The sequence below is a fragment of the Pavona decussata genome, unplaced genomic scaffold (assembly GCF_977016875.1).
Source record: "Pavona decussata unplaced genomic scaffold, jaPavDecu1.1 SCAFFOLD_105, whole genome shotgun sequence".
Classification (NCBI taxonomy): domain Eukaryota; kingdom Metazoa; phylum Cnidaria; class Anthozoa; order Scleractinia; family Agariciidae; genus Pavona; species Pavona decussata.
Genome location: NW_028145519.1, coordinates 424,679 through 437,285, shown reverse-complemented (window position 1 = coordinate 437,285; position 12,607 = coordinate 424,679). Strand labels below are relative to the sequence as shown.

The window sequence follows — 12,607 nt, the reverse complement described above, 5'->3', positions numbered from 1 at the left end:
GATTGGACTCCGCACCAGAGCGAACGGATACTCTGGAATTTCCTTCTATAAAAAGCAGCCGCAATATATATTGGTCAGTAACGCTACCGAACTTTCGATTCAAAGGTTTTTCTACTGCGAATGAAAAATGCTTCCTTTTAAAAATCTCGTTCCATCGTTTTCTAAAAAGAAAAACTTTTTGTACCGGTGACAGTGTGTCACGCCATCTTTTTGCGCTTCGATGGCCAAATCTCAAGAAAATGCTAATAAATCTGAAGCCTAGCGGGTCATTTATTTTCATTTACCCAGAGCTTTGTTTCTATATTCTGATAAATAGGTACACAGTGAAGCAATAGAAAGTCATTATAGGGAAATCTAGGTTATCACCCATGGGTAAAATTGGCAATGTTTAAGTGCTAAAATGCGGTTGCTGAAAATTTGCATTTATAGCATGCTCTTCTAAACCCCTCTTGGACGTAAGAGTAACTTAGGTTTTAAATGTTTTTTCCGTGAAACAGAAGAGGAAACCTAATAAGGCAATAAATGTCATTTGAAGGTTAGTAACAATCTGTGGATTGATACGCGAGCCGTCGAAAGTTAAGGAAAATTCCATCTCGCCGAAAGCCGCCTTTCAGCTCAACTGAGACAAAATCGTTTTTCGCATATTTACTCGAAAGGAAGCGGTATTTTGAAAAACTAACTACAGCCCAGTTCGTTTCTCACTAGGAACTACCTATGAGCAAAATATGAACGAAATCGATTTTTTGACTTGTGCCACCACTTAGTCGATATTTGTGGAAAGCCGCTCTTAAATATTTCTATCATTTCCTAACACCACTGGGACAATAGCATCACTTAGACCGTAACATCTTATTCTACACTTACTAGTTATAACAGCAGTCACTGTCAGATTTTCACAATAACATTTTAACATTTAATTACAACAGGGCATAAGCAAAACTCTTAAATGGTTCAATGGAAACGCTTGAACCTTGTGAGCATAGGCGAACCTCAATTTTTGTGACTCAAAATCATAATCAGTGAGGATTAAGAATAAGCACGACAAGTGCTAGCACGTCCGAATTCGCACGGTTCAAACTTCGGCAGGAAGGACTATTTAATAAATGGAATACAATCAGCGGAAAACGGGGGTCCAGGTTTTCTTCCTTGTTTTTTATTCACACATTACTTATGTGACAAGCTGCCTGTGTTTCGTTTGCTATTCTCTCCTTCATTTTGCTTAAAGTACCCTCAGCTGAAAGCCTTCGTCGGCAACTGCTTGATATTCTACATCTCAGTATTTGAGTGCCTTGGCGTGGTTGAGGTGTTGTTTGTACGCTCCATTCGGGGAGTAAAAGTACCTCTAGATATCAAATCTGCTTCGTCTGCCTGAGCGGGTTGTAAGACAAGATTCTGGCGTCGTCTGCGCCAAAACTTCTTCAAAGCTTCTTTAAATATTGGCATCCTAAATGTGTACACGAATGGATTGACCATAGAATTTGCCAGATAAAGACTATTTACGAACCAGTGGATGACCGGGACAAAACATCGCTGGCAAAACTCTCTCATAGTATACACAACAAAAGTAGGCAGCCAAAACACTAGCGATGCGGCGATTACTATGAACATTGTTCTTGAAAGTCGCAAGTTATGTTCAGTGGATCGATTGCTGTGGGGTGCTATTTCAGCTGATGTACTTCGCAATCGATTACGTATCTTAATATAACTTGCACAAATAACCAACAGAGCAATAAATTGGCAAGTGTGTATGGAGACAGTAACATATTTTTTTTGCACCTTTCTATAATAAATCGACAATAAAGTCAGTCCAGCGGTGCATAACCCAACTACCCAGAGGATACCAACGCCGTAAATGTAAACTCTAAAGTTTGTTACACGATGGATGAGTGGATATAGCACCGCGTAAACCCGCTCAAGAGCAATAAGAGCGAGGAAAAAAACCGATGTACTTGATGCAAGGAGTTGAAGCGCTGATGAAGGATTAGCCCCTCCTCTCTTTCCTTTTTCTGTGTCGGCGATCATCTTATCAAACTTCCCTGTCGATAGTGCTATGGGTTCCGCTATTCCTACAAGCAAATCAGCGACCGCCAGGTTGATCAGGAGAAAACAAGTTCGCTTTTGATAGAGGTTCTGTTTCCAGAAGACAAAGATGGTGAACGAATTTCCAATGATGATCAAGACTGCCTCCAATACGTAGATAATGGCGAATGCAATTGCCGTTGAGTTCAGCATGTCTGTGTAAGTAGTTGTGACTTTTTATGGGGATCTAAAGAAAGTGCTCTCTTTTCCACGCAAATATTAGAAAACGTTTTGAGCACACCTCGGCCCGAGCTCAATTTAAATGCGTCACCTTTACAGTTCTAATTTCTTAAAATTCTAATTTAGATAATATCTTTTGGCAGTTGATGTATGTCGGAAATACAATATGTAAATATTCATTTTTTTCTGATTGTGTCATGAATGGTTTTGTTTTTCAGCGCGTTGGTTCGTTCACGTTAGTCATTTTCATCTAAAGACGGATAATTGAGTAAAAGTAATAAACGAACATACTTATGGAACGATTTGAAACGAAGTAGAACACATATACTGCCTTTTATCCTCTGACATCGATGATAAAATTGAATGCGTTCGTGTGTAAGATATTTACATTTCATTTGCTAACGCATTACTTGTCTAATATTACAAGTCATAGCCATTATAGTCCCGATTCACAAACAGAGGAACGGTGAAATCTAAAGCATCGTCTAACCTACGCCTTCTTAAATTAATTGATTTAAATAAAACATCGTATTCCTTCACAACATTATAACCAAGTATTTACCATAATTATCTCCCCCCCCCCCCCCCGCCCTTCCCCCTGCGCATTTTGTTTTATTTCAAAGAATGTTTCTACTTTACGCAAGCGACGGCTATAAATTTGCATTTCATAAACGATTCTTGAGTGCGTAATGTAAAGAGAAACTCACAAAACCTTTTCACTCTATGTTGTGTAAACACAGTTGAGAAAACAAATGCATTTTGAATAGTCATATTATTTCCTAACGTGAAAAGCATCATTAACACTGTTTTACCTGAATTTTCAATTACTAGTTATAACAACTGTCACTGTCAGATTTTGACCATAAACAGGACCTCGCAAAGCACTTAATTGTTAGTAGGCGAAACTTAAAGCGGGTAGGCTGTTCCAGGCTCCTGGAGACACGCGCGAAGGAAAGGGCGAGGGGACGAAAACGAGGGGGCTGGGCCCTCGTTTTCGTCCCTTTGCACTCTCCTTTGCGCCTCTCTTTAGGAGCCTGGAACTGGCTATAAAGCGGGAAGATCGCATTTCTTAAAAATGCTTATTTGGAATCTGGTGAAAAAAGAGCATTCTTACTCCTATTTGCTTTTCTTAGCAAAGGCTTTACTGGTTTAAAATAGTTTGTCGAAAGATATCTAAATAGACCACAAAATTACAAGCTTTACAATCGGCGTGTGTCATTGTCCCTTTCCTCGATCCCTCCAGACCATCAGTCCTAACATCTAGCGGTTGGAAATGGATGTTACTAAAACGAGGAATACAGAATGGGTAACGTGGAATGGAAAATAAAAAAAAAATGGGAAATGAAAGGTTGCGACTAGTAAATGAGACTTGGAGAATATTGACGTCAGTGCAGTGCATTATCCACTATTGTTTTTGAATTACCTATTACCTTGACCCCAAGGGGGGAATGGGCTGGGAATTCTTCTTCGCCATGTCACATGGTCACGTGCAGCCACTGCCGCCTCACTCCACGATTTAAAACCCAAGGCTGCTCTTTCTTTCTCTGCGGTTCTGCGCAGGTCTCTCTTGGTCTGCCGCGACTTCTCTTTCCCTCCGGAGCCCAGGTTAATGCTGTCTTGGGGTGTTGGTTGCCGTCCATTTTGAGGATGTGGCCGATGAACCCCCAGCACCTCCCGTAGATTTGCTCGCTGATGGTGCCGATGTTACCCCGGTTACGTATCTCTTCATTGGATACATAAGCCAATAGATGTCCATTAGCCTTCTCAAATTCTTATGTAGGCATACATCTAGCTTGGGCACGTCGTTCTTTGTCATACGCCACGTTTCACACCCGTATGGTAGAACAGCTACAACTGTCGACTTAAAGATCTTCAGCTTAGTGTTTAGTTTCAGTTGGCTACTCTTCCATACGTTTCTGAGCTCATTCAATGCTGTTCTGGCTTTTCCAAGTCTGCTTTTGATGTCTTCTTCTGAACCTCCTTTCTGAGTCACTGTTCCTCCTAGTTGAACAGATTTAGACAACTCTTCCAGTTCTTCTCCATCGACTTGTTCCTTTCCTTTTGTGGGGCTGTTCCACCTCATCATCATGGTCTTTGCTGTACCGATTTTGAGGATTGTCATTTTTGCATATCGATCGTCCCAAGTTGTTAACTTTAGTCTGGATGTGTTCCCTCCTTCTTGAGATCAGGGCGATGTCATCAGCAAAGTCCAGATCCTCCAGGAACCATCTGATTCCTATGTTCCCATATCTGGTGGTCTTCCTCATAATCCAGTCCAACACACGTAGAAAGAGAAAACCAGGCATGCGGCAGCCCTTTTTAATGCCGGTCTTCATCTGAAACCAGTCATACACGCCTGACCCATCTATTACAGCGTGCTTACTTCCATTGTAAATAGCTTTTACCATCTTATCAATCTTCTCAGGAATGCCGTAGGTCGTCATGATCCTCCCGAGTGTGGCACGACCCACTCTGCAAAACGCTTTCTCAAAATCGACAAAGCATACATAAAGATGGAGTTTTATTCAATGCACCGTTTGATGATACTGCGCACTATATATATTTTCTCTACCGACCACAATCCTTTCTGAAGTCTGCTTGTTCCTGACGCAGCTTACTATTGACTCCATCCCGCATTATTGTTTTTAATATTTCCAAAATAACTGTTGAAATTCATGGCACAAGAGGCACCGAGGGGTTAACTAAGTTTGAAAATTCTCAAGGTACTTAACTACTATTATTACCTGGAAGCGACTGTATGACTAAATTGTGAAGGGGAAGAAAGTGAGGAAGACAACTAAAGTTAAGCCTTTCTTTCTTCAATTTTAGCCTGCGAGTCGTCTCTTATTTCGCGGCTCAAAAATACACAGTGCGAGCATGTGAGAGCGCGTTAAAATCGCTCTCCGCTGTCAGACGTGTTCCACCCTCAGAGAAAATAAGGGGCCACTTGTATAGATAAAGTGACCACGTAGGTAAGGGCAATAAGAACGTCTGTTATATAGTTATTTTGTAAATATTAAAAAAAGTACTGGAAAATAACACTGACCTCCATATTCTCTAAGTCTCATTCACAAAGTCATGATCTCCCGTTTCCCATTTCCAATTGCCCACTTCCATAATCCCATTTCCCGAGGCCTCTCTCTATTCTCTTTTTGTCCTTTTAGGAACATAGGTTTCAATTCTCCCTTTGCCCATTTAATTTCGATACTTTAAAGTATGAAACGGCACGTGCATTTTATATTTGCATTACAGGTTGATTTGCGTGATTACCATTCCTTAATCGCGTGGTGAGGTTCTTGAAGTATACTTCTCTTAGAATTTTCCATATATTTTTCGCAAGGAATACGTAATATACGACCTTTTATGGTGAAGAACGATTGCCAAACAGTTAAAATAAGTAAATACGAGGAAAAGAGTTTACTTTCAGGAGTCCTTTCTAGAAACTTACCGAGACTTGCAACAGTACCTCTGTCCCAAATTGGATTAACCAAAATTTCGAATGAAGACTTCGACATCCATTGATTTCCTTTAAACTACACCACCTTCACATCGGTTTGCAATTATCAGCTGCTGCCATAGCAACAAACTAACCCAACATTTTTCATTTAAAATTGTTTAGGTTCTATCGAGGTCTAATCACTTTTCAATGCAACCAAACGTGCGACATTTGGACTGTTAAACCTAGACAAGTTGAAGGCCAACTTCGAGCTTCCCCGTAGGCGGCGAAACTAAGTCATGCATTTGTTTTAAAACCGCTAAAAATAAGACACAGCTAAGTAGAAAAGCAAGTAGTTGGCATGAATCGAGATATTCGGAAATGCAGCTACAGGTTGGAAACCACTGGGAATCAAATCCTATTCCGTAGTTGTGTCTGCTAATAATTGTGACCTTGACATGTTGTAAAACTCAATCAAACAAGAGTGTGAGATCTTCCAAGGGGATGTTCTCTATGACAACAGGCCGGTTTTAGAAAAGCACGACATGCGCTAGCACGTTTTTACATTTCGAACTTCGGTAAGAAAGACTATTTAATAAATGCATGGAACCCGATGAACCAAAAAGACGGGTCCAGGTGTTCCTCCGTGTGGTTATATTCGACTCCATTATGCTTTATGTTACAAGCTGCTGTGGTTAGGTTGCTATTCTATCCTTCATTTCCTGTAAAAAGCTTTAGCTGAAAACCATCGTGGGCAACTGCTTGAATTTTTACATTGCTCTCAGTATTCAGAGCCTTGTTGTGCTTAAAGTTATGTTAGTACGTTCCATTTGCGGAGTGAAAGTAGCTCCCGTGGTCAAACTTACTCGGTATGCCTGAGCAGGTTGTATCTCAAGATTCTTCCGTCGTTTGCGCCAGAATGTCTTCATAGCATTTTTAAATATTGGCATCCTAAGGGTGTACAGGAATGGATTGACCATAGAATTTGCCAGATGAAGAACATTCACGAACCAGTGGAGGAGCGGGGAAAAACATTGCTGGCAGAAGTCGCTCATAGTGTACACAACAAAAGCAGGAAACCAAAACACTAGCGATGTGGCGATTACTATGAACATTGTTCTAGAAAGTCGTAAGTTATGTTCGGTGGATCGATTGCTGAGGGGTGCTATTTCAGCTGATTTACTTCGCAATCGATTACGTATCTTAATATAACTAGCACAAATAACCAATAGTGCAATAAATAGGCAAATGTGTATGGAGAGATTAACATACCTCTCTTCCACCTTCCTATAATATATCGATAACAAAATAAGTCCAGCCGTGCATAAGCCAACTATCCAAACGATAACAGTGGCATAAATGTAAACTCTTGTGTTTGTTACATGATGGCGAAGCGGCCAAAGCACCGCGTAAACCCGCTCAAGGGACATAAGAGCAAGAAAAAACACTGATGAGTTTGATGCAAAGCGTTGAAGCGCTGACCAAGGATTTGGGGCCCTGCTTTTTTCTCCTGGAGGTGCGGTCATTTTATCAAACCTCCCGGTCGATAAAATTATAGGGTCAAATATTCCCACAAGCAAGTCGGCGACTGCCAGGTTGATTAGAAGAAAACAAGTTAGCTTTTGATGGAGTCTCTGTTTCCAGAAGACAAAGATGGTGAACGAATTCCCAATGATGATAAATACTGCTTCCATTAGGAAGATAACGACGAATGTAATGGCCGTTGAGTTAACCATGTCTGTCTCCGTAGTTGTGGCTTTGTGTCTCCGCGTTCTGTAGCGAAAGTCGCCAGAAAGTGCCTTCTGCTCCCCGCAGATACCAGAATACGTTTCGAGCGTACCTCAGCCCAAGATAAACTTAAATACGTTATCTTTGCGGTCTAAAGGATAGTGAGTTGAAATATAGATAATAGCTTTGATATATTATGTCAACAATACCTGTTGTGAATATTTTACAAGTAGATATATTGCCTTTTATCCTCGGACATCGACTAATAATCTATGAATGTTGCTATTGTTGTAAATATTTGCTAATATTGCACAACACAGCCATATTTACCCAAACAATTGAAATTGACCAAAGCCAAAGCAATTCACCTAAATTTTTAGCTCCAACATTAAATGATTTAAATACAACACCGTTTTAATACACCAAAGTATAAGCAATTCCTCTCTTTGAGAGTTTATACTTTTTTTTCATTTGCAGCGTTTCTACGTTACGCAAACGACGCCTTTGTATTTGCCTTTCGTAAGACCATTCTTTTTCAATGATGTTACACTGCAAAAACAGTTTTACACGATGCACTTTTCAATCAAGGAAGAAAAACAGTGAAAAAAAAAAATTTGCAGTAATGCTACTGGAGTAAAACGATTGTGAGAACAGCTGACAGATGTTCCTCGCTGCAAACATCGATGAGAAAGTGAATGGTACATAAATATTTATATCATTTCGTAACGTGATCAGCAACCGTTGACAGAGACAACAAGGGAAACCTTACAACATAGATGTAAAAAGGAACATAGTACACTTGCCATGAAAGCGTACTAAGCAAGCCATTACTAAAAAAGAACCAAAAAGGAGAATAAGGCTCCTGCTTCAACAAATTAGCATTTTGAAGTGAATAGAAATTTTATGTTGTAAGGTTCGCTTCCTCACAATGTTGAAGTATATTGGTGAACATATATAGGTGTATTTAAATAGGTGTATGTGTTGTGAATAAGGGAAATGCTTATTTTGACAGCTATGATGACAAAATTGTGTAACATCAAATAATGGCACGCTGTGTTGATGTAAGAAATTGAGGTCCAGCGATCATTTGCGGACATTCAATTATTTAATATTCTCATGGCCAAGTTGTGTAGTGTCCGACAAATAACGAGCATATCAACATATTTTCGATTGCTGCGTTTCCAGCGTGGTTGTCCTGGCGGTGTAGTAGTTATCACACACTAGTATGCAGGGGGACGTGGGTTCAAATCCCACTCAGGGCGAATTTTCTTTCAAACATTTATTCAGAAAATATTATTTGGGGTGTACAGAGTCAGTGGTTCTCTCATATACAGTAATAATTAATTAAAAAATAGCCTGTATCGTTCATCCTTGTGGTGTATCGATCCTCCCTTGTAACCTACTAAGTTGGCCTTGTGTCGTGCATCATTGAATTGATCCTTAGATGGGTTTCAAATGGAGTTATAGGCTTCCACTACCCTGTCACCCTCGAAAGAAAAATTCCCCGGGAGACCCACATCGTTAAGCCTCGTAAATCACAACTTCGATTGCTGCGTTGCCAGCGTGGTTGTCCTGGTGGTTAGTGGTTATAACACCCGACTAGTATGCGGGGGGACGTGGGTTCAAATCCCACTCAGGGCGAATGTTCTTTCAAACATTTATTCAGAAAATATTATTTGGGGTGTACAGAGTCAGTGATTCTCTCATATACAATTCAAATTCCAAATTTTTCAATTTGGATTATTGTTACAATTATTATTACAAGTGTATCAGCCGAATTGTACAGAACGGGTTGATATTCTCCTTTATGTGATTTAATCATCTCGAAATAAACTGTAGCATTCAAATACACAAGAGACTGTGCATTTTTAGGCAAGAAATCGTGTTCTTAATGACAGTGCCTTAAAACAAATCACTAGCAAGTTCCTTTCATCCATCATATCCTGAAAATAAAATGGCTTAGTTCAGGCTTTCAGCCGTCTAGTAACGTCAGTTTCATTGCTTGAAAAACAACTGGGATTTAGACAAGCAGGGCTATAACAGTTGCCCCATAATTTCAACTCCTTTAAGCTCATTTGGACTATTCTCTTCCAATAATTATTACAAGAGTATCAGCCAAATTGTAAAGAACGGGTTGATATTCTCGTCTGCGTGATTAATCATGTCGCAATAAACTGTAGCAATCAAATGCACAGGAGACATTGCCTTCATTATGTAAATTTTTAAGCAAGAAATCGTGTTCTTAATGAGGGCCTTCAAACAAAACCCTAGCAATTGACTTTCATTCATCATATCCTTAAATAACTGGCTTAGTTCAGGCTTTCAGTCCGTCTAGTAACGTCAGATTCATTGCTTAAAAAACAACTGTGATTTAGACAAGCAGGGCTACTGAAAGTGTCCTTGTGTTTTCAACTTCTTTGAGCTCAGTTGGATTATACCCTTGTAATATATACCTGCATTTTTGAAAACATGGCTCCAGAAATATTGCCTTACGTTAGTTTCTCTTGTGAGATTTTACTTATTTATTTCTTATTTTTTTTGGCATTGTTTTTTTATATATATATATATATATATATATATATATATATATATATATATATATATATATATATTCTAAGTCAATAACAAAAACAATATAAAGGGTCATTAGCAGATATTTATAAAATCAAAATATTTTTCTCCCCCCCCCCCCTCCCTCCCTGTTTTGCTAACCTAGCCCCACTCTCTCTCAAACGTCTTTTAACCGCGCAACGATTTGGCTTTGAATTCAGCGCACGCTCTGAGATCAGAACTACGTCATTAGACCTAGCGTTTTGATTGGCTTCCTGAAGCATAGGTTTCCTGAGGACATCATTAAGTCTAGTGAGGAAAAAAGTCTTACGAGTGCAGCGTCCTGCCTCGTCTAATATGCTCCCTATTTAGTTCTCTTTTGAGCTAAACAGTTACTCGAACGTGAACTATAAAGGATAGCATGTTATGTGCTTTGCTTGAGGAGGTGACAGTCTTTGGTTTTGAAAAGTAGGTCTTAGGGATGATGTCTATTCGAGCAACGTGAAATTTCGGCGAATTTTTCACCCAGCCAAAGACTTAGTATATTTTTGTGGTAGAAAAGAGCGCTAACCCTTCCCTTTTCAAATGTTGATTGCAACATCCGGGACTTAAGCTGATATGGAAAACACTAGCAAGAATGGGCAAGGACTTTCTCTTCAAGAAGCGTGAGTTTGAAAAGCTATTCTATTATTTTTCGCCGTTATAACTGTAGCGTTGTTAGGATAGTCATCGATTAGTCGAGAAGTGCGATTTTGGTCAGATTTCCGGACTCAAAGTTGTAAGTAATTTCCAGATGTTCGTTCGGCGTGATTCTCATTACTTCTTGAATTTATAATTAACACGGAAAATCAATTTAAAACGCTGTCTTGCCTCGATTAAGCCGATTCTTTTGTGGAAGGCTAGTCTTGAGCGCTTAAAGACCGGGTTTTGGTTGAGATTAAGATTCGTTGGCGCCGTTAATAATTACAAAGTGTCACACTTGTTTAGTCGGATCACAGGTCATGTCCGATTTCACTCAAATGTTAATGTCACGTCTAATTCCAAAGAAAAGCCCCTCTTTTCTTTTGCATAGTATTTCCTGACCTTACTTTCTTGTGATGAACCGTAACTGGAGTATTGTTAATGACTAGCATATTCCTTCAGCTTAGAAAGTCTCAAAATGTGCTCAATTTCTGAGGCCACCTTTTTGAAAATCAGCTCAGATAGCTCAATGGTATAAGTCAAATGAGTCCAATGAGCTTGAACAAATGAAAATATGGTGCATATGTTATAGCCCGGCTTGTCTAAATCACATTTTGTTTTTGTCAAGCAATGTAACTGATGTTAACAGAGGGCCTTGAAGCCCGAACTTAGCCTGTCATTTCAGGATATGTTGTATCTAAGAGACCTGTTAGCCTTTGTTCTATGGCACTCATTAAGGACATGATTTCTAGCCCAAAAATACAACTCTTGAAAGCACCGTTTCTTGTTCGTTTGATTGCTACAGATCATTCTGAAGTGATTTATGATGCAAAGCTGAATATCAATCCTTTTTAGGAAATTCGAGCCTATACCCCTGTGCTAATTAGCACAAGGGTATAGGCTCGAATTTCCCAAAAAGGATTGGTGTTCTGCTTTGCATCATAAATCACTTCAGAATGATCCGTAGCAATCAAATGAACAAGAAATGGTGCTTTCAAGAGTTGTATTTTTGGGCTAGAAATCATGTCCTTAATGAGTGACAGAAAACAAAGGCTAACAGATTTTCTTAGATACAACATATCCTGAAATGACAGGCTACGTTCCGGCTTCAAGACCGTCTTTTAACATCAGCTACATTACTTGACAAAAAAAATGTGATTTAGACAAGCAGGGCTATAACATATGCACCATATTTTCATTTGTTCAAGCTCATTGAACTCATTTGACTTATACCATTGAGCTAATAGCACAAGGGTATAGGCTCGAATTTCCCAAAAAGGATTGGTATTCTGCTTTGCATCATAAATCACTTCAGAATGATCCATAGCAATCAAATGAACAAGAAACGGTGCTTTCAAAAGTTGTATTTTGGGGCTAGAAATCGTGTCGTTAATGAGTGCCATAAAACAAAGGCTAACAGGTGTCCTAGATACAACATATCCTGAAATGACAGGCTAAGTTCGGGCTTCAAGGGCCTCTGTTAACATCAGTTACATTGCTTGACCAAAACAAAATGTGATTTAGACAAGCAGGGCTATAACATATGCACCATTTTTTCATTTGTTCAAGCTCATTGGACTCATTTCACTTATACCATTGAGCTATTAGCTCAATGGTATCAGTCAAATATTTATTCATTTATTTATTTATTTATTTATTTATTTATTAAGGCAACCCTATTCATCCTTTTCTGGAGTTATACATAACTTTTTACTGTATATGAAGCGAACTACTTACCAACAATAACAATAACAACGTCCACTGTTATACAGGAGAGGAAATTGTCCTCTTAAGTCCCTACCCTCAGCCCCACTCCAAAAAAATAATAATGATAATAATTTCATAAATTTCCCCAGATAACACGCGCAAAGTGGCAGTAAAATTATGCAAATAAAAAGGTGAACGAGGAAGGATACTGGGGAAAAGGAGGAGTTTCCTTTGTCCTTCGAATTT

General features: G+C 39.2%; 1 protein-coding gene across 1 annotated transcript; it reads right to left on the bottom strand.

Moving 5' to 3' along the window:
• Positions 1-793: 793 nt before the first annotated feature.
• Positions 794-2,829, bottom strand: LOC146471238 (sphingosine 1-phosphate receptor 3-like). The gene has a single exon (XM_085121068.1). The coding sequence runs from the start codon at positions 2,230-2,232 to the stop codon at positions 1,267-1,269; it is 966 nt and encodes a 321-aa protein (XP_084977194.1). The 5' UTR covers positions 2,233-2,829; the 3' UTR covers positions 794-1,266.
• Positions 2,830-12,607: the final 9,778 nt, after the last annotated feature.